General features: G+C 39.4%; 1 protein-coding gene across 1 annotated transcript; it reads right to left on the bottom strand.

Moving 5' to 3' along the window:
• Nucleotides 1-994: 994 nt before the first annotated feature.
• Nucleotides 995-27,462, bottom strand: il12rb1 (interleukin 12 receptor subunit beta 1). The gene is made up of 15 exons (XM_055221453.1): nt 27,329-27,462; nt 22,816-22,951; nt 21,594-21,733; nt 21,323-21,459; nt 20,691-20,727; nt 20,158-20,280; nt 19,544-19,629; nt 18,344-18,566; nt 15,249-15,404; nt 14,324-14,422; nt 13,665-13,808; nt 8,772-8,927; nt 7,753-7,822; nt 7,126-7,201; nt 995-2,423 (listed from the first exon to the last, which is right to left on the bottom strand). Exons 1-15 carry the CDS (start codon nt 27,393-27,395, stop codon nt 2,094-2,096), a joined length of 1,980 nt encoding a protein of 659 aa, XP_055077428.1. The 5' UTR covers nt 27,396-27,462; the 3' UTR covers nt 995-2,093.
• Between the last annotated feature and the right edge of the window lie 518 nt (nt 27,463-27,980).

Raw genomic sequence — 27,980 nt, 5'->3', positions numbered from 1 at the left:
TGCCTAACACATGCTCTGGTTTAATAAGTTAAATCAGATTTTTTTTAAATATGACTCTTTTAGAATAAACATTAATACAAAATCAATATGGTTAGTTGACAGTTGATTAATTTGTGTAATACCTGTGTAGTATTAGTTCAGCAGTTTTTTTCCTTCAAGATTTTTCCTACAAGATTTTTACATTTATTTATTTTCTTTCTTTATTCTATATTTGTCAGGGACCATGTATAAATTAATTAATCTTACAAAAGAGAAGATGATTTGTACCAGATTTAGCTACTGCTACTTTCCCTCTGCAGTCCCTGGGCAGATGAACACACATTAAAAACACAATTACATTATAAGACTAACAGTTCATCGTTAACATTAGCAGTAAAATACAATAAAATGTCCCCATATCCATTATAGTATGTTTCCTACGGTCCAAACCAATATAAAAAAACTGATATTATGTGTTATGTGCATGTATTATGTTCATAGATTATGGAGATATAACACACATTCAGAAACCTTCAGATCCACTCTTTCACTCAGGCCTTTGTTTCATAACAGTTAATACATTTAAAATCCATCACTGTTCACTCCACGAAAAAGTAGGTTGGCCATTGTTATGTGTCAGAAGAGAAAAACACTGTATAAAGTTTATTTATTTAGGGACTACTTGATAGACTCCCTGAATATCTCACCTACTTGTTGAACTTTGGTGCAGGAACTTTTAATACAAGCTCTCATGATTGTTTACATCTAAAAACTAGCCGCACTAGAACTGAAATGGAAACAAAAAACTGGTTATTTTGCAAGAAGAGTCCAGCAGTACAACCCGTGCAGTTTTCTTATGAAATCATTTTATTTAGTGCCCTACATCGATTCATAGTAGCACGTGTAGTTGTTTACCATTGCACTTGTGTCAACTGTACAGTGTTTATTATAATCACCGTCTCAAAAAAAAGACAAAAAAACTCCAAAGCTCAAAATGCTCTGTTCCACTTTGTGATGTCATGTAGTGGTAATTTTCAAGTTAACAGCTACGTTTTACCTTTAGTTCTGTAGAGATGCGCAGGGCTGAAATCATCCAAAGATTCTAGTGAAGGTGTGTGGAGTTTAAAAACACAGTGGAGCACTTCCTGTATTAGCACCTGACATCATCACAAGGTGGAACAGAGTGTTTCAGTTTGAGAGAAGAACTGAGCCTAAACACGCAGGGTTTGTGTGTTACACGTGTGAATAAAACAACTCAGGGGCTGTTATTGATGAGGAAACATTATAACAAAAACAACGTAATACAGGCCCTTTACATCTACATATATAATATAATGTATCACCTAAATGTTCTGACTATCGTTACTATCGTTACTAAAAGCGATGTAACAATTTCTATTCGTTTACACTTCATCCAATGCATTAAAAGGTGCGTTATGTAACTTGTTTTTTGCTGCTGGTCTCCATGGAGGTGTTAGTGCTTTTCCTATAATGTTCTAGAGAATGGAATTAAACAAACATTAAACAGTATCAGTCTCCATGGACACAAGCACCTGACATCACCTCACTAGGCCGAGTTACGTGTCAGATCTGCAGAGAGGTGGCTCACAGAAAGATATTTATGAGAAATAAAAACACATGTAATTTAATAAATATCAAATAGACCTGCCATAAAGAAAAGTGGGGTTTGTGAGATGATTTCAAAATGTAAGTCTCATATTCTGACAAAGTATTTAATCTTTTTTTTTTTCTTTTAAAATGTAAAAAACAGTGTATTTTTGTGAAACTGAAATTAGGTCTAATCACACAAACTGTTCACAAATGAGGGGAGGGGCTTTTATAACATGTTGTAATGTTGTTTCTTCATCAAAAACAGACAGAGTATTTTAGCGATCTCTCCCGGACCCTGTTCAAACCCTACTTGCGGTTGGCTGTAAGATTCTGTACAATGCTCCGCCCACAAGCTCCCACATGACAGTTCTCCATAAATATACAAAAACCTGATACAAAACAGTACACTACAGCTTCACAAACCTGATACAATGTGCAGCAGTTAAAACCCCATAGAAGAACAACAGACCGCCTTTAAAACCAGGTGAAGCTACATTTTGATGCTACATTGAGGACTCTGCATTAACTGAGTCTACGTTCACATCAAACACCAGTCCGTTTCTGTAAACGAGCAGAGCGATCTCATTCTGAATTTGGTCTGGATCAGTCAGCTCTTCTTCTGCGGGGTCTTTTGGTGTTTGTTCATTATTCTCACTTTCTATTTGTGAACTCCTGTTCTCTTCCTCATCTTCTTCTCCCTCCAGGTGTGAGGAGCCTGTGACCCTTATCCCATCCAGAGTGCAGCTCCTCTCTGTGTCCTTTAGGGGGTAGCACTCCGGGTGATGCTGGACCAAGATCACTTTGTCCACCTCCTCCTTCCTCTCCAGCAGGTCCTGGGATAATGCAGGGTTTGTTAAGTCACTGCTGCTGTAGTAAGTACATCTAATTGTCACAAGATTTGAGTTCTCATGAAAATCCATCTGATCTGTTTGAGTCCACACAACTTTTATGTAGCAGGCAAAAGTATAACATGTCTTCTTTAAAAAGAGGGTATTATGTAAAATAGACTTTTTCGAGCTTTATATCGTATTATTGACCTTATTTCATCCCGCCCACTTTAGCCCCTCCCTTCAGACAGATACAAGGCAGTGTCCACCAGCAATCTGACCAGAACTGAAGAAGCGGCTTGGATGAGCAGCCAAACGTCTTCACTCCTTCTTTGTCCAGTTGATAGATTTTACTTTTGGCTTTTACTATGGATCACACCTGGACGACTGAGGGATCACACCAGGGGTGGGCGAACTACGGCCCGGGGGCCACATATGGCCCTTTGGGCTTATTAATCCGGCACGCAGAATGTGTCCAAATTATATTAAAATAGGGTGAACCTTGTTCAATTTACCTTTCCCCTGGAATGCCAACGGTTTCCCCACTTTAGCTACATCAGCCTTGTTCGCGTTTATTACTCTTATTCTCTTATCAGCCCTATCAGCAAAAATTAGCTTATCAAAAAAAAAGAAAAGTTGACAGTGAGTGCCGAGTGTTTACAACAAAACATTTTTTTACTGAAATCTGAACAAATGCTGGATGTTTAATATGCCAAGAAACTGTAGCAGTTTTCATAGAGTATAACGTCACTTTGCTACGAAGCACGACAACTACGCGAGCACACAGAACTGTGACCCGCCATGTGGAAGTGACTGACGAAGATATAGCCAGCCAATTAAAGAAAAAAGATGAATCCTTCAAGTTATATTCACTAGCACTGGATGAAAGCAACAATTTAAAAGACACTGCTCAGCTCCTAATTTTCATCAGAGAGATTAATGATAGTTTTGAGATAACAGGAGATTTGAGTGTGGAGTACCTGAAGGGAACAACTCGGGGAGGGGATTTACAGTGAATATAAAAAGTCTACACACCCCTGTTCAAATGCCAGGTTTTTGTCATGTAAAAAAATGACATCAAGATAAATAATTTCACACCTTTTTCCACTTTTCATGTGACCTATAACCTGTACAATGCAATTGAAAAACAAACAGAAATCTTTCAGGGAGGTGAAGTAAAAATAAACAACTGAGATAATGTGGTTGCATAAATGTGCACACCCTTTTATAACTGGGGATGTGGCTGTGGTCAGATTTAACCGCTTCCATTCAAAATCATGTTAAACTGGAGTCAGCACACACCTGTCACCAATTAAAGTGCCTCTGATCAACCCCAAATAAAGCTCAGCTGTTCTAGTAGGCTTTTCCTGACATTTTTGTAGCCAAATCTTCCACCACAAGCCATGGTCCGCAGAGAGCTTCCAAAGCATCAGAGGGATCTCATCATTCAAAGATATCAGTCACAAAAGAATTTCCAAGGAATTAAATATACCATGTAACAGAGTGCAGACAGTCATCATCAAGTGGAGAAAATATGGCATAACAGTGACATTACCAAAAACAGGATGTCCGTCCAAAGTTGATAAGACGAGAAGAAAACTAGTCTGGGAGGCTGCCAAGAGGCCGACAGCAACACTTCAGGGTGGAGGGAATTATGAACAGTTCCAATTACCAGTCAGTGTTGGCACAAAACCTTTGGCCTTCTGTTTGTCGTGCTGAAAGATAAAGTTCCTCTTCATCTTCAGCTTTCTATGACCCAAAGCACACATTCCCATTTTTTTGTTGATTTAGATAAGACTGAGGTTTTGGAATGGCCCAGCCAGAGTCCAGACCTGAATCCCATCGAACACCTGTGGGGTGATCTAAAGAGGGTTGTGCACAGGAGATGCCTTCGCAATCTGTCAGATTTGGAGTGGTTTTGGAAAGAAGAGTGGGCAAATATTGCCACATCAAGATGTACCACACTGATTGGCTTTTATTACAGCAGTCTTTTTTTGGTAGGAGCCTAAGGTGCTGCAACAAAGTATTAGTTTAAGGGTGTACATGTTTATGCAACCAGGTTATTTTAAGTTTTTTATTTTATATTTTTCCCCTTTAAAGTTTTCAGTTTGTTTTTCAATTGCATTGTACAGGTTATAGGTCACATTTAAGGCGGAAAAAGTTGTCTTGCTGTCATTATTTACACAACAAAAACCTGGCATTTGAACTGGGGTGTGTAGACTTTTTATATCTACTGTATATAACTCGGTGTCTGCTGCCATCGAGAAACATAAACTACCTTGGAGGAAACTTGCCAATGTCACGACGGATGGATCACCAAATTTAACTGGAAAAACTTTGGGCTGCTGAAAAGAATCCAGGATAAAGTGAAAGAGGAAAACCCTGAGCAGGATGTTACTTTCCTTCACTGCATCATCCATCAGGAATCACTTTGCAAGTCTATATTGCAGCTTAATCATGTCGTAAATCCAGTCATAAAACGTGTCAACTTAATATGCGCACGGGGGCTTCAGCATCGTCAGTTCATCAGGTTGCTAGAGAAAACTGATGCGGATCATGAGGAGTTGCTGTACCACTCTCGTGTCCGCTGGTTGAGTTTGGGCTAAGTGCTTCAACGAGTGTGGGACCTGAAGAGCAGATTGGCATATTTTTGGAGTTGGTGGGGAAAACTGACAAATTTCCTGAGCTAAACAAGAACTGGTTTTGTGATTTTGCATTTTCCATGGACATATTTTCACAATGAGCTGAAAGTGAAACTACAGGGGAAAGCTCAGTTTGTGCACGATATGTACAAACATGCTACAGCTTTCAAATCAAAGCTAACTTTATTCTCCAGACACGCAGAAGGATGCGACGCGAAACACAAATACTGCAAGTTACTGCACGACCTGCACGGAGAATTCAGACGTCACTTCTTTGAGTTTGAAAACATTGAAAAGTCACTTCAGCTGGTGTCCTGTCCCGTCACAAGGCCCTGAAACCGCACCCGCAGAAGTGCAATTGGAACTGATCGATCTTCAGTCTGACTCCGTCTTAAAGGAGAAGTTGAGCTCACTTAAACTGAATAACTTTTATGCTTCACTTAAAGCCACGTTTCCAAACCTCCAGAAGACGGCACAGAAGATGCTGGCTTTGTTTGGTTCTACCTACGTATGTGACCAGACATTCAGCATCATGAACATCAACAAAACCCCTCACAGATCCAGGTTAACTGACCAACACCTCGGATCTATCTTGAGAATTGCCATAACAAAACTTACTGCAGACTTTGATGAACTGGCAACACAAAGAGATCAACAACACTGCTGCCATTGAAACACTGTTCCCACTGAAACCGAACTGTTCCCACAGAGTTTTTCTGTTTGTTTTTCGAAATGCATTAATTGAATTAATAATAAATTAAATCAATAAACAATTTATACTATGAGCCTTGCATATTCATGCGTTGCTACATGTTACAGGCCATTATATATATATATATATATATATATATATATATATATATATATATATATATATATATATATATATATATATACATACACACACACACATATGCAGAAACACATACATATATCCAGCCCCCTGTCGAATTTTAGAACCCATTGTGGCCCTTGGGTCAAAAAGTTTGCCCACCCCTGGATTACACAGATGTCAGCCATGCATGTTTGAGTAATCTAGGGATCTCTCATGGGCCCAATTCGAATCCTGTTTATAGTTAGCTGTGCGATTCTGTCCAATGCTCAGCCCACAAGCCTATGTCACTCATGCTCCCACATGACAATTCTCCATAAATATACAAAAGAATGGACAAATACACTATAACCTGACAAACCTGATACGTGCAGTAGTTTCATTAGTGAAATGCATGCTGATTATAATGTGACTGCGCTCTGAAGGAGAAGTGACTTAGCATCTAGAGCAGGGGGGACTCACAGCGGCAAAAATGAACATGCTAATACACTGTTTTTGTAAAATATAACTTTTTCAAAACAATAAAAGGTAACATGGTGATGAAAATGTGTTATGCAATAGCAATTAATACCACAAGTGTAATATCCCCTTTTATTTGTGCCACAAATCTGCTTCATGTTGACAATTGGCTCTGTGCACAGCAGCACGCTAGCTAGCTCGCTGTGTCTCTAAGTTTATACTAACTTTTATTAAAAGCATAAAGTATAAAATAAACAACCTATTAAAATTCAAATAAAGACTACCTTATTGTTTTTTATATGTAGAATACTTCAGCTTGTGACGTTGCTTTAATAATTATGTCTCAATATTAGCATTGCGACACAAACATCTCTTTCTAAACACAGAAGTGTATTCAGCTGAAGTATTCGTTTTATTTCTGTAGTTTTTAACATGTTGTCAGTGACATCCACACACAGCTCCCTGTCCACTGTCTGATCTTTAAATATTTATTTACTTTAGCATCACTCTGCAAAAACCTCAGATAAAATTAGACAGGAAGTAGAGGCGCTAACAGTGAGGTTGCCGGGTGCTACTCTGCACCGAGCCTATAGCCATGTCTCTAACTTGGTTGTAAATTAGTACCTACTGAGGTGAGGACAGTGTTCAAAAGGAAATTGAAAGAGAAAGTTTATGTAACTGTCAAATACCAATGCAAATGTGGTTTGGAAGTATTTCAGACCCCAAAAATTTAGAAAAAAAAAAAGTATCTTATAAACGAGAGAAGAGTTCTCACCTGGACCTCAGCTGGGACCGTTGGGAACCCGGGGATCACTGGAGTTGGGACAGGAGGAAAGACCTTGTTTTTTATCCTTAAACACGACAGTAAAACAATGTGTCAACAGCGAATGAACCCCCTTTTAGTCCTAGTATAGTATCACAATGTAACTCTTTGGTTACTAGAAGAAGCCAGTAATGACAAAAGTGAATATGTGTCTTGATCTGCAGTGATGTGCTCAAACATGTGTCAACGTCATGGCAGAGGTTCAAGTGATAATCTACTACTACTTATGCTACTACAGAGAGATAAATAGAAAGATAGAGAGAAAGACTGACACAAAGAGACAGATGACTTGATAACACCTATTAAGTGCTTAAGTGTTTAACTGTTCTATTTCTTTATTCCAGCTCATGCTTTTTAACAATATTGACATTCATAAAAGTATTTTGTGGGGTTCTTCTGCTTTAAGTTAATTTGTCAGATGTTAGTTTGTCATTTAAAGTAATATTTATGTAGTAATAAATCGTACTTCAAAAGAGAAATGAACTCTCACCCCTTTGCTTTTATTTGAACAGCTCTGAAATGGTGGTGCAGAGGGCTATGTTTGGGTATCTGACGTGTTGTGCTCCGGTTCTCACTTACCTTGTGAAAATGAAAGTGCAGGATGTTGACAACATAAAGAAAATGACCAGCAACATGAAACTGAGCCCCACTGCAGACACACGCAAACAGAAGGGAAGTTATCAGTCAGTTATTCAACCTTATCAAATGATGGAATTCATATTTTGCAGCTGACGCTAACTGTAGGCACTGCCCTGTCTGAAGCTCTGTTACTGGAGTTCGACTTCAATCTGAGTTTTATTATAACACTGACCAAAAAGAGCTGACTTAGTTGGAACTACAACAGGTGAGCTGATTTGTGCTGTTAAACAAATAACATCACAGTCACAAGTTAGCTAGCATTAGCCAACGTTTTTTCACTCAGTCGCTTTCACCTTTTTAGTCGAAAATCAAACAACTAAACAGAACCATGAACGCTCGTATTGATCTCGGGCTCCTGAAAATGTATTTGAATCCATTTTGTATTTTTTATTGAGTTTTCAGAAAATATAAAAGCTCATCAACACATTTTTGCGAACATATCCAATGTATCTTCCTGGTAACGCATGAACATTTCGCCATAGAAATACATGCAGAACACCCCGGCACAATGTCACTGCAAAGTATCTATAAGTTAGTTGATGTCATAATTTAAGATTGGAGAGCGAGGGCTTATATAACACTAATAAAACATTATTTGTTAGACCCCACAAACTTGTCATATTAATCTTATGGCTTAAAACTCTTTCAACTGGCAGAAATGTTAAAGGTCCTATATTACACAAAATGGATTCTTGTGAGCTTTAAGCCATGTTATAATGCTGTTACCTCTTCAAAAACAGACCTGGAGTTGTGTTTTGTTTAATTTATACATGTTTGAGTAATCCATTATTAGTCTGTCCAGGTATGTTTGTGATAAGAAAACAACATTACATCATAGATCAGAAAATAGCTCTATATTTAACATTTAAAAACCAAATTCCACCATAGAATTCTGGCTTATCCCCCTCAGTTTTAGACCACGGGGATCGTACAATGTGATGTCACGGGTCCTGTTTTACCGTTGTAGGGTTTCTCAGGAGGCGTGTTGATGGTGACTCTGGCTTTAGGCCCCTCCCCCTCTATGGTGAAGCCCGATAGGCTGATGTCATATTTGGTGCCAGGGCTCAGATCCTTCAGAGTGTAGTTTCTCAAGGAGGATGAGATATTTTTGCAGTCTGAGGAGAGAAAACAGGACTGTGTAAATCTGTGGGAATCTGATGGCTTTTAAAAAATTACTTTCAATATTGATTTCCTCAAAATAAACACTAGAAAAGTTGCCATTGACGTTTATTTATTTGGATCCTATTAGATGAAAGCAGTGCAATCAGCTAGTCTTTGTGGAGCCACTGAAATATACTAAACTCTCTATTTTAACATAGTGTAATCTGATATTTTGTGTTTAGCTCAGAGTTGACACCTTTTGTTGTAACTGTTTTAATAGAAATCATCATTACATTTGCACATTTAGTCTTAGTTTAATATGGGACGTTTTAGATTTCAAATAATTGTTTTTAAGCTGGTGAGATTGTTATTAACACAAAAAGATGTATTCCTCTAAAGTCTGTGAAACATGCTGTTAGTGTTATTGGCTGTAAATTTTGATTTGATTGACTGACCTGATTAAAAATACCTAAGCTGATTCCTTCAATTTTTTTTTTCTTCGAATTCATCAAAGGCACAGTATGTATGTATGTATGGAAGGAAGAGGTTTAAATGAGTTTCCTCTGCAGGGTGGCTGGACGCTCCGTTAAATAGGGTGAGGAGCTTAGTCACACGCAAGGAGCTCGGAGTAGAGCCACTGCTCCTACACGTAGAGAAGAGTCGGCTGAGGTGACTCGTGCATCTGTTCAGGATGCCTCATGGCTGCCTCTCTGGGAAGCTGTTCTGGGCATGTCCCACCGAGAGGAGGTCTCGGGAAAGACCCAGGACACACTGGAGGGTCTATGTTTCTCAGCTGGCCTGGGAACCCCGCAGGATCCCCCCACTAGAGGAAGTGTGTGTGGAGATTGCTGCCTCCGCAAATCCGTCTGGGATTAGCGGAAGATGGATGGATGTATGGAACAACATTTCCATGGAAACAAGCAGAAAGAGGCCCTCCTCCAGGCCAAGTAAGAGTCAGGTTTGTGGAGATGGACAAGTTTTGCTAAGTTTTCAATGTATTAAAAGCTACCTAAATAAAACAAAAACAAGCTTTCTATTTTTGGATAAAAAGTTACATAACTGGGACTGAACCACTGTAAAAAGGGGGAGAGTGTATATTGACTCTAAATTACAGACAAATACTGTCTTTGTTGCTACAAAGACAGAACTTTACCGTATAGATATCTACAGCTACAGACGTTAAGTCTTTATATATACACTCATATAAACAGATTTTATATACATTTATAACAAGATACCTTGGTAATTTACTGTATTTTACTTTTACTGTATAAATTTACTGTTCAAATACCTTTTTTATTATAATGTAAAACCATCTCCCATTAAAAAACAATAATGCACAGAACCAGAAATTTCAAGCCAAAAACCTTTTATTAAAACAACAGGTGTCATTAGTCATCAGTCAGTTATCTTACAGATAATGTGGAATTATATCTTTGGATTTCCACAGATGAAGTCTAATCGATGATTCTGCTTCTACTGATGCATCTAAAACAGACAGAACAAGAAAATAATAAGGCAAATTATTTGAATACTATTATAAACAAATAAAATATGCATGCAATCAGTGACATAGTTACGTGGTGGCCTGGGGGGCACAGCGCCCCCTAGAATGAGCCTGGCTTCCCTTGTGCCGTAGAGTTGTTCTCTTCTCGTTTATCGAGGCCCTGTGTTTCTTCCACAAATGCAATCCACAGTAAAAATATCCAACTGTTCAACTCTGCTCTGTAGGTAAGTTCTACGAGATACGACAGTATGTCGGTTATTGACCAATTAAATCAAACACACACAGCTCCTCATGTGGCCAATCACAGGGCTGTTTTACTCTTAGGAGAAATCCCATGCACTGGGAATATTAACTTCAGAATCAAACTAAAACAAATCTAACAAAGATTAAATAAATAATGAAACAAAACAATCTGTCAGTTGAGAAGATTGTACATTTATGTTTTTTAAAATTACTATTCATAGAGGGGTTAAAACTGGCCATACCATAGACCAGGGGTCACCAACCCTGTGCCCGCGGGCGCCATGTCGCCCGCAGACCCAGAATAAAATTTAATTTTATTCTGTTGCTATATTTTTTTTTAATCACCCTTGCATTTATATAGATTTAAGAATGACAATATCTTAAACATATGTTCATTACACGTGAAGTTTAGATAAGTTAAGGTGAACTTTGACCTACTCACTTCAAAGGTCAGTATTGTGCACGTGACAAAACCAGTGCTCCACTCGCGAGCGCTGTGAGGATGCACTGAAAGCAGTTTCTTACTCCAAAACATGGTAGAAAATAAATAGATCACTTTCACAATGATTTAAGATTGTAAAAGAAATCTGCGCGTATCTCATCTGCGGAGCGACTGTGGTGACGGCAAAGCGGCACAATGTGGAGGGACACAACACTGCGTCTCACAAAGCTCCACACTAACTACCCACGGGGACGCACGCGCACTATGGGCAGAACAAGCCCAGAGCTAAATGCAGCTTTGGGTAAACAACAGGCTTTTTTCACGACACCGGTGAAAAAGTCACACAACGCAACCGAGATTTATTAAAAAATATGTAAGCTTATTTTTCTTTAACAATATATAATTGATAACTTTATGACACATGGTGCAATGTATATTATTTGTTTTGTTAAAAAGGTTTGTCAATGGATAGTGAAAATGGGACACTTTTCCTATGAGATGTAGTGATGTAAGTGTCATCTGGAAATTTAACAATTACTAAGATTAGTAAAGTTAAAGTGCTGAATACTGGTATCTGTTTCCCTCCTTGCTCATTGTTGATAATTATTTTGAAAAATCATTAATGTGATCAGTGTCTTGTAACATGATCAGTGTGTTCACATAGATGATTATCATTTATCATTATTAATAATGTATAACTAAAGACAAACTGAGAAAATTTGAGCGTCTCAAACTGGTAGCCCTTCGTATGACTCAGTGCCCATAAAGTAGCTCTCAGGTTAAAAAAGGGCTGGTGACCCCTGCCGTAGACTGTACATCTATGGGCCAGGAAGTAGACCAGACTGAGCATAGACTGCAAAAGGGCCAAGTTTGTTGTTGTTTGTTCTAAGCATCATAGAAACCACAGAATACACCAGCTGCAGTCAGTTATGTAAAAGCTCTTTTTTCAAAATGACTCGCTTTATTTTTGCTGTGTTCTAAACGGTGGTATAACCACCGTGTTTCACATCTCCACTGTTGCTTCCTCTGTGACATACTTTGCTGTTTGTACCCATGAAATCATATAGAAATACAAATTGGACACTACAGAGACTATTTGGTTTGACCCAGAGTTAGAGACAATTGATGTATTTTATTTAATTATATCACTGAGCTGTGATTCAGTTTTTTCCACATTTTTATTCCATGTACTAACATAGTGTTTCTGCCTCCATTTTTATTCAGAAATTCTCAGAAAACCTAAACTGTAAGAGGCACAGCCATTTAATATTATTCATGTTTATTTGTTAATTTAGATAATTATACTACTACAGATAATGTGACGTGTCTTTGTCTTTGCTGTATATTATTGCTCAGGCAATCTTTATTTTTGTGGAAATTAACTGGCTTTTGCTGATCTCCCCTGTAAAAAAAAAATATATATATAATAATAATATCCTGGCTCCGCCCCTGTATGCAATAAGTTGCTTGACATTCAAATATCAGCCACTTTAAAGTGTGGGGTGAAACTCCTACCTCTGAACTATGTAGAGTGCGCAGCATCAGGCTGAGAATGGGCTTATGCAAGAAACACACTGTGCTTCACTCAAACAGGGTCTGGTTTAAGAGTCTGAGATCACTCACCCCCATGCATCCTGAAGAACAGCACAATTAGACTGACAACTCTTAATGAAATAATACTGTCGTAACAATAGAGTTATTACTAGTGTGCACATTATAAACATGTTCTTACCAGCTCAAACTCCATCAGGGTGTGTATCCCAACCTGAAAAAAGAACCGACAGAAAGTTAGCTTTCCTTTAGCTCATGGCTAAAAGGAAGCCCTGAGCCTGCTCCCCCTGCTCCAGAGCAGAGGGGAGGAGGGACACATACACACTGGCCCGTCGATATACATTAGCCAATACATGTATTTGTTCACTAAAGTGATATAAAATAGATAGTAGCTGACAGCATAACTCTGGATACAGCATTCGCAAGGGAATAAAATATAAAAAGGCCTAAACAACAGAACGCCATATTTAAATGAAACCAACAAATGAATATATTGGCTTAACTATAATATTTGAGCTGAACAATTTAAGAAACTTACCCATAGAGGCTGCTGTCTGTGGTCCAGTGATGAGGGGGAGGGGGGCGTCAAAAACTCTTCAAATTCCACATATTTACCGCTGTGTCCGTATAAAAAACGTGTTGTTGGCAGGTTGTTGTGTCAAATGGCTCAAACTATAGGTAAAAAGTCCTGCTGCAGAGATGGCAGCTATGAAATATTTCAGTCTGATTTTCCCAATTGTTTTCAAAGCCGTTTCTTTCCCATGATGCACAGGGGCAATTACAGTAGTACAGTTAAATATGCTTGTCACTTGATATTGCTGTTTCCCATTACAGCCGACGGTATATACTACCTTATATCACAGTAATATCCCCCCTAATTTCTGTCCCAGAGTTCATTGCGATTTATGATACAGTACTGTTAGAATATAGATGTTCATTTACAGCAAAGTCTTCTATTGCAGCACTAAACCCGGATGCACAAGCGGTAGAAGTGTCTGCTGTACTCACCGGGCAGTTCCTCGGAGCTGGTCTGGATGCACAGGGAGTAGTGTGTGATGAATCCACGCTGCTCTTTTGTCGGGATGGGCTTCCAGGACAGAAAGTTTAGGTTTTCGGTAGAAGTGGCGAAGGACAGAGGAGGGCTCTCAGGCGCTGCTCAACAAAACAGGTTCAAAGGTCATTGTTTCTGTGAGACAAGCCATCAGGCCAAGTTACAGGTCAGAGCTGTGGAGGGGTAAGACCGCTTACTGTAAGAATGCATGTATTTTTTCCTCATCAAAAAAATACCTGCTGCAGTGTTTTGTTTCATTTACACATGTTTAACACACAAACCCTGCATATTTAGTCTGAGTTGTTCTCTTTAATTTCAGCTTTGGAATTATCCATCTCTACTGAACAAAAGGTAAAATGTGTACATCACAAGGTGGAACAGAGCATTTTGACCTTTGGAGAAGTAGACTGACTAATAATTAAAGATCACTGAAACATGTGTGAATGAAACAAAACAACTACCAGGTGTGTTTTTGATGAGATAACAGCAGTATAAAATGTCTTCAAGCTCACAAGAGTCAACTTTGTGTAATATAGGCCCTTCATAGACAACATCAAATTGTAAGCTGACCATTTCTTTGACTAAACAAATTAAGATTTTGTATTTTGTTACTTACCTCCTTCTTTCTTGTAGTAAACACACATTTTCATAGTATGCTGTATTTTGTCATAGCATCCATGCTCAAAATAAAGATAGGGAAGAAATTCTTTCAGTTCTGCAACAAAAACACACACATTTACCAAAGAAATATTTAAAGGAGCTCAGTCACACGCTCGGAGTAGAGCTGCTGCTCCTACATGTCCAGAGGAGTCAGCTGAGGTGGCTCGGGCATCTGTTCAGGATGCCTCCTGGACACCTCCCTAGGGAGGTGTTCTGGGCATGTCCCACCGGGAGGAGGCCCTGGGGAAGAGCCAGGACACGCTAGAGGGACTATGTCTCTTGGGGTCCCACTGGAGGAGCTGGAGGACGTGTCTGGGGTGAGGGAAGTCTGGGAGTCCCTGCTTAGACTGCTGCCCCCGCAACCCGGCCCCGGATAAGCGGGAGAAAATGGATGGATATTTAAAGAGCCCGTATTACGCTATTTTCTGATCTATGTTATAATGTTTCCTCATCACAAACAGACCTGGAGTTGTGTTTTGTTTCATTCACACACATATTTAGGCTGAGTTCTTTTAATGGTAAACACTCTGTCCCACCTTGTGATGTCATGTCATACAGGAATTCTTCCATTGTGTAGAATAATTTGGATGATTTTTATCACTGGAATTTCCTATCTCTACTGAACTAAAGGTAAAGGCCAGGGTAGTTGTGACATGAAAACTACGACTACATGACATCACAAAGTGGAACAGAGCATTTTGAACTTTAGAGATGTAGACAGAGTAATAATGCAGGGTCACTAACAGGTGTGAATGAAATAAAACGCAACTCCGGGTATGTTTTTGAGGAGGTAATAACATTATAACATGGCTTAAAACTCAGAAGAATACATTTTGGGTAATATAGGACCTGTAAAAAACATACATTAAAATCTGACTCACCGTTTTGTATTCTTTGCTTGTCTTCAGACTTGTTAAGAGGCTTTTTATCAAATGGTAATACTATTACTGTGTCTTCTTTCACTACCCCATCTTGAAGTTCATACCACTGGCTGCAGACATTTTTGGTTTTTGCAGTCAAGGCCGTCTCATTACACACTGTATAATGAAAAACAAGATTAAAGACGCACTTTCTAATGTTTTTCCATCGCTTGCTTGTCTCCATAGGGATGTTATTGCTTTTCCTGGAATGTTCCACAGTATGGTATAAATATATCTCCATGGAAAACAGCTGTTATTAAACGTGCTCTATGTAACTTCTCTGGTGCGGATATGCCTCATCCTTATCTCCATGGAGTGGTCGTTGCTTTGACTGTAAGTTCCAGCATGTGGCATTAAACCTATCTTGCATTTTATGGCTCAAAAATACCTTGAAAAATATGTGTTGTTAATGTGTGCAGGATCGCCCCTCCACAGATCTGGGGCCTCAGTGTGACGTCACCCGTAGCGTTCGGCTCCTGACAAATGAAGTTCATCGAGGCTAGGAGTTACTAAAGCTAGTGGGAGCAACCTCGGGGAAAGAAGGCTCCTGATTTGTCTGTTATTAATGTTCATATCTTGAGTTACAAACACAATAGCAAAATAAAAAAATCCAGGATCATGTAGAGCGGGTTAATAGAAACATTTTAAGACCAAAATGACAAGTCTGACAGCAGCAGTTACAGAGAGAAGGGCAACAGTTTTGTAATGTAAAGTGAATTGGAGCCAGAGTCAATGGCGGTGGGAGTGCGCTCGTAATCACTTCCAATTTGGAACGCTAGCAGGTTAGCCATGTCCATTTATATACAGACTTTATATACAGACTATGCCCCTGACCTGTAACCTCGCCTGGACACGTCACATGCTTGTCTCCATGGCTATAGATATGTTTAATTCCATATGGCTGAACATTCCAAGTACAGCTAGAACATCTCAATAGAGACAATAAAGCAGTGTAGCCTCCACTAGAAAAGTTACATAGTGTGCCTTTACAATTACAATAGGCAAGGCAAGGCACGTTTATTTGTATAGCACAATTCGTACACAAGGTAATTCAAAGTGCTTTACAGAATAAGAAAGACATTAAAATCACACAAATCAAAACATAAATAATAAATAATCATCATAAAATTAACATTAAAATAGAAGAGTGCAGAATAAAAACCTTTCAGTCATACGCACACCTAAACAGAACTGTTTTGAGCCTGGATTTAAACATTGTCAAAGTAGAGGCCTGTCTCAAATCTTCAGGAAGACTGTTGCAGGTTTTAGCTGCATAAAACTTAAACGCTGATTCCCCATGTTTAGTCCTGACTCTGGGCACCAGCAGGTTTCATATGGCACTAACATGTCGGAGATATACTTTGGACCTAGCCCATGGAGAGACTTATACACAAGCAGATCTGCTTTAAAGTCTATTCTTTGAGCTACAGAAAGCCAGTGCAGAGCCTGAGCACAGGACTTATGTGCTCGTACTTCCTGGTTCTAGTCAGGACCCGAGCAGCAGTGTTCTGGATGTACTGCAGCTGTGTTAAGACTCGTTTGGAGAGGCCAGTGAGCAGGACGTTACAGTAGTCTAACCTACTGGAGACAAATGCATGGATAAGTCTCTCCAAGTCTGGATTTGACAGTATACCTTTGATTTTTGCTATGTTTTTTAGGTGGTAAAAAGCTGCAGATGTTATTGATTTGATGTGGCTGTTAAAGTTCAAGTCTGAGTCCATTGTTATCCCTAGATTTCTAGCCTGATTTGAAGGTTTTAGAGAGAGAGACTGGAGGTGACTGCTGACACTTTCTCTATGTTTCTGTGGGCCAAAGATGATGACTTTAGTCTTGTCTGAGTTTAGCAGAAGAAAGTTGTTTCACATCCACACACTGATCTGTTGGATGCAGTGGCAGAGTGAATCCACTGGTCCATATTCACCTGCGGTGAGACATAGATCTGAGTGTTATCTGCATAGTTGTGGTAAGACACATTATTGCTGCGTATTAACTGGCCTAAAGGCAGCATGTAGAGATTGAACAGCAGGGGTCCCAGGATTGACCCCTGGGGCACCCCACAGGTCAGGGACATTTTATCTGATATACATTTTCAACAAAGTACTCCCTGTTTTCTAAATAGGACTTGAACCAGTTTAGTGCCGTACCAGAGATGCCCACCCAGTCCCCTACTCTCTGTAAGAGAATCCCATGATCCACAGTGTCAAAAGCAGCACTCAGATCTAACAGGAAGACTCAGATCAAGATTGAGACTTTGCCTGCATCAGTGTTCAGGCGGATGTCATTTGTCACCTTGATAAGAGCAGTCTCAGTGCTGTGGTGGGATCTAAAATCTGATTGGAAAACATAAAAGGAGTTGTTCATTTCGAGGAAGTTAATAAGTTGTTGGTAAACAACTTTTTCGAGGACTTTGCCTAAAAACGGCAGATTTGAGATCAGTCGATAATTGTTCAATATTGTGGCATCAAGACTGCTCCTTCTTTAGGAGAGGCTTGATAACCGCAGTTTTCAAAGCGCTTGGGAATGTTCCAGATTGAAGTGACATATTAACTATGTGAGTGAGTGGTGACAGCAAACTGTTGAGCACAGACTTTAGAAATTTTGTGGGTAACACATTGAGGCAGCATGTAGAAGAACTCAGACTGGTGACGATCTCTTGGACAGTTTTGTCAGTTACAGGTGCAAAGTGAGTCAGCTCCAAGTGTCTAGGTGGGTGCAGGGTTGTTATTTGCGTTGTGGAATTTATGGCATTTTTAATGCCCTGAACTTTGTCATTAAAGAACACTGCAAACTCATTGCACTTAGATGTGGAAATTAGTTCTAACGGCAGTGGAGCTGGGGGGTTTGTTAATCTGTTTACCATTGCAAACAGGACACGAGAGTTGTTACTACAACTTCCAATAATGTCAGAAAAATACCTTTGCCTTGTTCTACATAAACTGTGGTTGTACAATACAATTCCAGGTAAAGCAAATATTATATACATGAGACAGTCTACTCACCAAAAACACTTTTAAGTATACTGGCTAGAAAAGTATAGTTACCAAAATGAGTCTTACCTTTTAAGTTCGGTGGGTTTTCGGGGGGCACGTGGAACAGGGCCGGGGGGGAGGAGCTGGCTGTGTTCAGCGCTGTGACTGACAGGTTGACAGCGGAGAAGGATCCAAATATTTTGTAGCAGCTTTTGCTGGTGTTCCATTGTTGCTTGTGGCAGGAGCAGTTTTTGAACGATTGAGTCTCCACTCGGTAGATCACATCCTCTCCATCCACATTAACGAGTGGCTGGAGAACACATGATTAATGAACCCTCAACACTTAGAAACTGGGCTGAGGGTTGGGGCCTGTATAAGTCCATCAACCTCGCTCATTCCATATTGATATGTATCGTACTCTGAAATGAGTTCTACACTATGTTATAATGTTGTTTCCTCATCACAAACAGACCTGAAGTTGTGTTTTGTTTCATTCACACATGTTTAACACCCAAACCCTTCATATTTAGGCTGAGCCCTTCTCTCAAATAGAAAACTCTCCACCTTGTGATGTCATGTGGTAGTACAATTTCTAATCTCCACTGAACTAAATGTAAAAGGAGCTGTTAACTTGAAAACTACTGCTTTATGAAATCACATGGTGGAAGAGGTCATTTTGCTCTTTGGAGATGTGGACAGACTAATAATGTGTGAATGAAACAAAGCAAAAGCCTGCATATGTTTTTGAGGAGGTAACTCTCAAGAGTAAATTTTGCATAATAATTTTTAGCTAACATACTATGGGCAAATGAACCATCAACAGTCATAGCAGCACATTCAGGACTGCTCTAGGGCTGTGGTCAACTTAAGAAATTCTTGGTTGATCAAAGACATGCGCTGCAGATTGATTTGGTCGACTAAAAAGAGGACGTGACAAAAGCTCAGAAAACTATTACATATCTCTATGTATCTGACCCAAAATGCACTCACAAGACGATACCTGTACAGGAGTTCATGCAAAACAAATAATTATACAAAGTTGTGGGTTTAATCTGCTTTTTTACATATACAGTAAATACCCACAATACTAAGTCCCCAGCTAACCCACTCTCTAATTTCTCCTCTCTGCTGTCCCATATAAATGCTTATAATCTAAATAAGATGATTATTCAACCAAAACTAACTTTTGGCCGCACAGCTCATAGTGATAAAGATGTTCTATGTATGGACATGTTTTGGGCAGATATACATTAGTTTTTACTGGCTGCATGAAATCACTTTGCTTACCTTCCACCTTAGCGTGAGTTGTCTTCTTTGAACTACCATTTTTCTTGTTGTCACATTCATACGTTTTTTTGAGATTCGGATAAACTCTATTATAAAAACAAATATGTACGTACATTATTTTAACCACAGATAAAACATTTGTTTAAAAGATCCTATATTACGCTATTTTCTATGTTATAATGTTGTTTCCTCATCACAAACAGACCTGGAGTTGTGTTTTGTTCTTTTTTTCAAACACATAACACTCTTTTGCACCTTGTGATGTCATGAGGTAATACAGGAAGTGCTCCACTGTGTTTTTAAACTCCATACACCTTCAATAGAACAATTTGGTCATTTCAGCCCTGGAATTTCCCATCTCTACTGAACAAAAGGTAAATTGTAGCTGTTAACTTGAAAACTGCCACTTCATGACATCACAAGGTGGAAAAGAGCATTTTGAGCTTGACAGATGTAGACAGACTGATGAACCAAGATTTCTCAAACATGTGTGAATGTAACACAACACAGCTCCAGGTATGTTTTTAAGGATCTAACATGTTTTAAAGCTCACAAGAGGCAGGTTTGCATAGTATAGGACCTTTAACAGTGTACATATATTGGAAATTGTGTACCAATGGAGTCAGTGAGGACCTTCGCCCAGTTGCTCCAAAGAGGGTTCTTGGCTTTGGTAGATTTATGTCTGATTTGGAGCTGTTTGGCTGAAGTCTTCCCCAGGTTTATCAGTGTGAGGGCATCTGGGGAAAAAATAAGGGAGGATGGCATTTTTGTAGCATTCTTTAATGTAAATGTGTATTGTCCTAATAAATAAATAAATAAATGAAATGGTTAAACTCTGCCACTGCTTTTTAAGAGGCCTGTGAAATCACACACCTCTGATGTCATGAGACCACCCCTCACTCTCCTCTTTAGTCCTCCAGACCCCACCCCTCACTCTCCTCTTTAGTCCTCCAGACCCCACCCCTCACTCTCCTCTTTAGTCCTCCAGACCCCACCCCTCACTCTCCTCTTTAGTCCTCCAGACCCCACCCCTCACTCTCCTCTTTAGTCCTCCAGACCCCACCCCTCACTCTCCTCTTTAGTCCTCCAAACCCCACCCCTCCTCACCCTCCCCTTGCTAAAGAAAATGTAACAAACTGGTACATACATTTGTTATCTTTTGGAGCGGCTGTTGTTTTGTTTATCTGTGGGAAAAACAGGCAGGTGGAGTACAGGCAGGTGAAGTACAGGCAGGCGAAGGTTGTATTCATGTGTTTCAGCTTTCTGTTATCCTGTTATATGTGAGCTTATGAGGACATTTCACCATTCAAAAGATATTTGGTTTTAAATTGTGAATGTATAACGCACAAAAAGTGACTGAGACTGACAGTCTGGAAAAGTGCTATTCATGGGTGTCAAGCTATTGCAACTGTTCTCCGTCATCATGGAAATTAAGCAATTCAAATCAAAATATTATTATTATTATTATTATTAATTTTGAATGGGAACAGGTCCTCACAAAGTCCTTCAAATCAGGAAGGTCTGAATGTCTGAATGTCTGAAACCCATGAATATAAGACTGATGCATTATAATTATACAACATTTTGAGGACACGCTAAGAATTTAGTTTTAAACTGTTAATCACTGATCCTAATATATCATTATTTTGAAAACCATGTAAAGTATATGATTATTTTGCCAATTTTTATCAAGATTTTACTAGTAACAGTTGTTTTTTGACACTCGATTCCAGTTTTTATTTTCTATTCATTTCTGCTATTCGTGATTGCTTGTGTTACCTTGTTCCATGTTTGTGAGGGGTTCGCTCGGTGCCATATCTCCACTGCAGCGTTGTTTTGTTCAGGCGCTTTCCACTGCAGGGTCAGGTTGCCCAGGAACCAACTCACCATGATGTTCTGTGGATTCTCATATTTAACTGTCGAGGAAAATGTAATATGGTCTCTTTAAAGCTAAATAAAAACAACTGTCAAAGTCTTTTTTTTTTTTTCACAAAAACCTGTAAAATGATAGTTATGCTAGGAGACGATGTGTACGAGTGAACAGACTGACTTGTGTCCTGTAGCGTGACCCAGGTCATAGGGGACGTGCAGTTGGACACCTGCACCCAGATGGCCACTTCAGTCGTGTACAATACGCACTCATCCCGAATCTTTGCCCAGTTTGGCCTCTCCTCTTTGTACCGCATCCCGCTGTGGATCAGAGAGTAGTGTTTGGTCACAGACTGTATAAAGAAGTGAACTAAGGGAGTGTGACATCACCCATAGTGTTTGGCTCCAGCTAAATGAAGCTTGTTGAGGCTAGTAGTTATAGTGGTGAATTTGGAGCCAAATTTCATATTTGGAATTTCGACCATGAGCATCATAGCAACCAAAGAGCCAATCCAAAGAGCCAATCCAAAGAGCCAATCCAAAGAGCCAATCCAAAGAGCCAATCCAAAGAGCCAATCCAAAGAGCCAATCCAAAGAGCCAATCCAAAGCAAACAAAGAAGTTAAATCTGTCAACAACTAGGAGAGAAGACGTTTCGCTGCTCATCCAAGCCGCTTGTTCAGTTCTGGTCAGAATGATGGTGGCCACTGCCTTTAAATCTATCCATCTATTAAACTGCCTTTAAACCTATCCCGTCAGATAGATTCAAAGGCAGTGGCCACCAGCATTCTGACCAGAACTGAAGAAGCAGCTTGGATGAGCAGTGAAACGTTTTCACTCTTACAAGATTTGTCCAGTTGACAGATTTAACTTCTTTGTTTGCTACGGATCAGACCTGGACGACTGAGGGTCTACACAGACAGCCAATCCAAAGAGCTAATCCAAAGAAAGGCTGATGAAGGTAACACCCCTTCCTGCCCAGTTAAGTAGGGCGCAGGTGCTTAGCAACGCTGTCAATCAAACTGGTTGCTAACACTAGCAGGATTAACCTTGGGGAAAGAAGGCATCTGATATGTCTGTTATTAATGTGGATAATGACATTCTATTGTCTAAAGACAAAAACAGAAAGCAGAAACATGCAGAGGGAGGAGCTTTGTGCATTTGTAGATGTGATTTCTCGGCTCGTTCTGTTGTTGTGATGCAGGATGACAGCTCCAAAACCTGTTTCAATCATCAGACGTCTGGTCTGATGATTGAAGCACCATCACGTGACCACTCTGACGAAGAGCATAAATGAGCAGTCAGATATGAAAACAAATTAAACCTTTGTCTGAAAAAAAGAATCTATTAAAATAAATTTATGGAAGACCAGATGAACCATTGGACTAAAACATGCAGACTGACCAGGGAAATGAATCGTTGTCTTTCCAGAAGTGGATGTAGTGGATGCGGTCTCTGTAGGGGGAGCTCCACTCACACAAGTACTTGGACTCCTTATTGTTTCTGCGGAAGCACTCAGGAGCTGAGGGGCCATCACAATCTGAGGGAAAAATACAACAAAAACAGAACCGACAACAACAAAACAGAAACAGTAAGTGAAATTCAGGGGAAATTAACTTCAGGGGGAGGTTCAATAGACATATATATATATATATATATATATATATATATATATATATATACACACGTGGACAAAATTGTTGGCACCTGTTGGTACTGTTTTTCAACCAGGCTTCAACAGAATTATTAACAAAAACATAAACTCATGAAACAGGCGTGGACAAAAATGATGGTACCCCTAGAAAAGAATGAAAAGAATGTGACCAAAGAGACATGTTAATCCAAGGTGTGTCACTAATTAGCATCACAGGTGGCTACAATCTTATAATCACTCAGTGGGCCTGTATATAGGGCTACAGGTCATCACTGTGCTGTTTGGTGACATGTACCACACTCAACATGGACCAGAGGAAGCAAAGGAAAGAGTTGTTTCAGGAGATTAGAAAGAAAATTATAGACAACAATGTTAAAGGTAAAGGCTATAAGACCATCTCCAAGCAGCTTGATGTTCCTGTGACTACAGTTGCACATATTATTCAGAAATTTAAGGTCCATGGGACTGTAGCCAACCTCCCTGGACGTAGCCACAGGTGGAAAATTGATAACAAATCAAAGAGACGGATAATATGAATGGTAACAAAAGAGACCAGAAAAACTTCTAAAGAGATTAAAGGTGAACTTCAAGCTCAAGGAACATCAGTGTCAGATCTCACCATCCGTCGTTGTTTGAGCCAAAGTGGACTTGATGGGAGACGACCAAGGAGGACGCCATTGTTGAAAACAAATTAAAAAGCCAGATTGAAATTTGCCAAACTACAAGTTGACAAGCCACAAAGCTTCTGGGAGAATGTCCTATGGACAGATGAGACAAAAATTGAACTTTTTGCCAAGGCATATCAGCTCTATGTTCACAGACAGAAAAATGAAGCATATCAAGAAAATAACACTGTCCCTACTGTGAAACATGGAGGAGGCTCTGTTATGTTCTGGGGCTTTGCTGCATCTGGCACAGGGTGTCTTGAATCTGTGCAGGGTACAATGAAATCTCAAGAGAGAAATGTGCTGGCCAGTTTCAGAAAGCTTGGTCTCATTCGCAGGTCATGGGTCTTACAACTGGACAAAACACACAGCTAAAAACTCCCAAGAGCCTAAGAGGAAAACACTGGACTATTCTATAGAGGCCTTCTATGAGCCCTGACCTAAACCCTATTGAGCATCTTTGGAAGGATCTTCAAACCTGAGACAACTGGAGCAGTTTGCTCATGAGGAGTGGGCCAAAATACCTGAGAGGTGCAGAAGTCTCATTGACAGTTACAGGAATCATTTGATTGCAGTATTTGCCTCAAAAGGTTGTGCAACAAAATATTAAGTTAAGGGTACCATCATTTTTGTCCAGGCCTGTTTCATGATTTTGTTTTTGAATAATTCTGTTGAAGCATGATTGAAAAGGTCTGACTTTCATTGGTTAAATTTCATAGAATTTTTATTTACTATTACTTTTGTCAGATTCAACTTATTTCTGTGACCATTGTAAGTTTTTCTTTCATTAACTGACAGGTACCAACAATTTTGTCCACGTGTGTGTGTGTGTATATATATATATATATGTATGTGTACAATCTTGGTACAGAAATGAACCTTTCATGAATAACTTTAGAATGATCTTAAGCTGCATCAACTGTACCAATGCCCATGGACCACTGTGGAACCTACCTGGATTACAGATATAAGGCCACATGCTAACATAAAAGAAAGTTCTATGATGTAATGCTGATAACGGCTTTCTGTTATCTAGAGAAAGGAATCGGTATTGAGTATCGAATGTATTCTTCAGTATAAAAATCAACTTTTAGTATCGTGACACTAGTCTGTACCTCACTATCTTCGAAGTGGCTTTGAGGTGGACATGATGTTGGTACATTCTTTAATGAAGTGAGTGGGTTTTTCTCCAGTGTAACGTTGCATTGCATTGCATTGTAGGGACAATATTGACAAAGCTGATGTCATCAACATTCCCTGGGGGTGTGATGCTAACTGTAAGCACTGCTCTGTCTGAGGCTTTGTTAGACTTTAATCTGAGCTTTATTTTAACACAATCTGACCAGAAACAACTGATTTAGCTGAACTGCAACAGGTGAGCTGATTTGTGCTGTTAAACAAGTCCTCCTCAAATAACTTTAGTCACAAGCTAGCTAGCCAACAGTTTTTCAGATAGTCACGCTCATCTTTTTGTCAAAAATCAAACATATAAACAGGACAATGAACACTTGTATTGATCACACCTGTTTAAATCTATTTAGTGTTTTTTCATCAGTTTTCAGACAGATTTTAAAACGTTTTAGCTGTGTTTGTGTCAAGATCCCAGTCTCCCTTGTATTTTGTGCTGTTTTCCCCTCTTTTGTGTCAGAACCTGGAGCTGGGCGGAGATTCGGGCTCCTCCCATACACACCTCCAACTAATTACCAATCAAGCTGCACCTGGGGAGGACAAAAGGAGCCAGGACCTGACACTCAGCGCCAGATCATCTGCATATCCACAGTGGTACAGCTTTGCTTGGCTCAGTCTCATGTTTTTGGATTTGCTACTCTTTTCTAAGTTGGATGTTTTTTCCTCCTCGTCAGATCCCGCTCCCTGGACCCGCTCAGCTCCTCTGTCTCCGACCCAGCTCTCCACGACCGGTACGAACCTCACACTTTCCTACCCAGCTCACCTTGTCTCTGACCCCGCTGCCCACGATCTACTCCTGGATTAGTACAAACAACCCCCTTCTCAACTACTCTGATCAATCTACCTTCATTCGCACATTTAAAACTGTAAAATAAACATTGTTAAACTGTTCCCCGAGTTCTTTCTCTTTGGTCCCCCTGTCAGTCGTAACAACAGTTTGCGAACGTGTGCACTGTGTCACCATGGAAAGTGCTGAACATTCTGCCACAGACCTACATGTAGTACCAGCATAAGTCCTCCAAATCAGGTCAAGTAGTAACGTCAATGAAACCCACAAATTCAGGTTTGAAAGTGCATTTTTAATGGTACACCATGTGATTTTTCTGGTTGGGGTCTTCGATATGTCTGTCTCCATGTATTTGTTATTAATAATGCATTTTATTTATAATGCACTCTTCTTTAAACAAAATCCCAGAGTGCTGCAATAAAAAGTTTAAAATACTAATTGCTAAAAACATCAGTAAGCCTTTCTAAATAAAAAGGTTTTTAAATTAGCTGTAAAAAAAAAAAAAAAGTCCAGGCTCTGTGTGGCTCTATTTGGCCTGGCATATTTAATAGTAAGTGAAATGCAATAAAGTGGAAAGGCAAAACTATAACATCGTCATGGAGACAAGCAGGTGGCAGACCCCAACCAGCAGTGCACCTTAAAAGTAAAAAGTCACAATAAATGTCAACAAATGTGTTTTCTATTAATGCAGATGCTATGTGCGATACCATCTTCTGTTCCAACCACATTTATCTGATAAGCAAAACCAAGATGTTGTGGCTCAGTCTACACTTTTTATGGACAACTGCTTTAAATACCTCATACATTTAAACAATATATTTAAAGTTTCCTCGTGTAACTTTTCTTATGGATGCTCCACCACCTGCTTGTCTTTATGGAAATGTTATTGCCTTGCGTGGAATAAAATTTACTGTATCTACTGTATCTCCATGGAGACAAGAAGTAGATGCCAAGGTATTTCTTTAATCTATATTTGCATAAACGCACGATCAGCTTTTTGCCATACTGCGGAACATTCCAGGTGCCCCTTTTTACTCAAAAGAATGATTTGGGAAGTCGAGAGAAATAATTTATCTTTGCCGACTGCAGTGAATTTGAATTAATGTGTTGTAGATAAGCTTAATGCCGTACTGCGGAACATTCCAGGTAAAGTAATAACATTTCTGTGGAGACGGGCAAGTGTACCTTCCACCAGAAAAGTTACACAGTGCTCCATTAACTCCAAACACAGATTTAGAAAGTCAAAAACCATGAATGAACTGTAGTTAATTTGAATGATTGTACAGTGTTATTACAGATAAGCTTAATACCATTTTGCGTAACATTCCGGGTAAAGTAATAACATCTCCATGGAGACAAAAAGGTGAGAAAAGTTACATATAGGGGACCTTCAACTCAAAATAATAATTCAAGGAAGTGAAAAACCATGAAAAACCATCAATTTACCTTTACCAACTGCAGTGAATTTGATTGAATGTATTATAGATAAGCTTAATGCCGTACTGCAGAACACACCAGGTAAAGCAATGACATCTCTATGGAGACAGGCAAGTGTAAAAGTGAAAAGTTACACAGTGCACCTTTGACTCAGAAGATTCAGGAAGTCAAAAACTGTAAATTTACCTTCACTGACTGCAGAGAAAAGCAGCAGCCCTATTATAAATCCTTGTAGTGACAATGGGAGCGTCATTGGCTGCGTTCAGTGGCGCCAGTGGAAAGTGAGAACAGAGCTGATTTTAGGTCTAAGTTTTACCTGGTTCACGTGAATGTGCTTCTCAGAAATGTCTCCTGGTTTGAGCTGGAGTTTACGTGTGCAGCAGTGAAACCACAGAGCGGCCGGGGGTGGGGGGAAATGGAAAGTGACACTTGTGATCACTGTGTAATGTTCTTTATGTTGCGTTTATTCAATTGTTTTTGTACTTCTGTGGGAAATACTCAAAAAGTAAATGCACATATGTTGAACCTGATCATGTATATAAGTGACTAGCAGTGGTGGATGATGTGCTCAGTTTGGTTACTTAAGTAAAAGTACAGATACAGAGGTAAAAGTCTGCATAAAAACATCTGCATAAGTATTTAAGAATGAAGAAGTCGTCTTAATTTCTCATGAATTTTGTGTATTTATTTAGTTTGCTTAAAGACAAAGCTTGAACTTAAACTTTTGTCAGGATGTTACCAAGAACATGGTAAAAATAACCCCTCAAATCATACGATTCAGTTCCAGTTCAAAAACGTAGAGGAGTAGAAAGTACAGATACCCGCTCTCAAATGTAGT

This window comes from Periophthalmus magnuspinnatus, chromosome 4 (assembly GCF_009829125.3).
Source record: "Periophthalmus magnuspinnatus isolate fPerMag1 chromosome 4, fPerMag1.2.pri, whole genome shotgun sequence".
In the NCBI taxonomy this organism is placed as follows: domain Eukaryota; kingdom Metazoa; phylum Chordata; class Actinopteri; order Gobiiformes; family Gobiidae; genus Periophthalmus; species Periophthalmus magnuspinnatus.
This window is presented reverse-complemented; position numbering and strand designations above follow the sequence as displayed.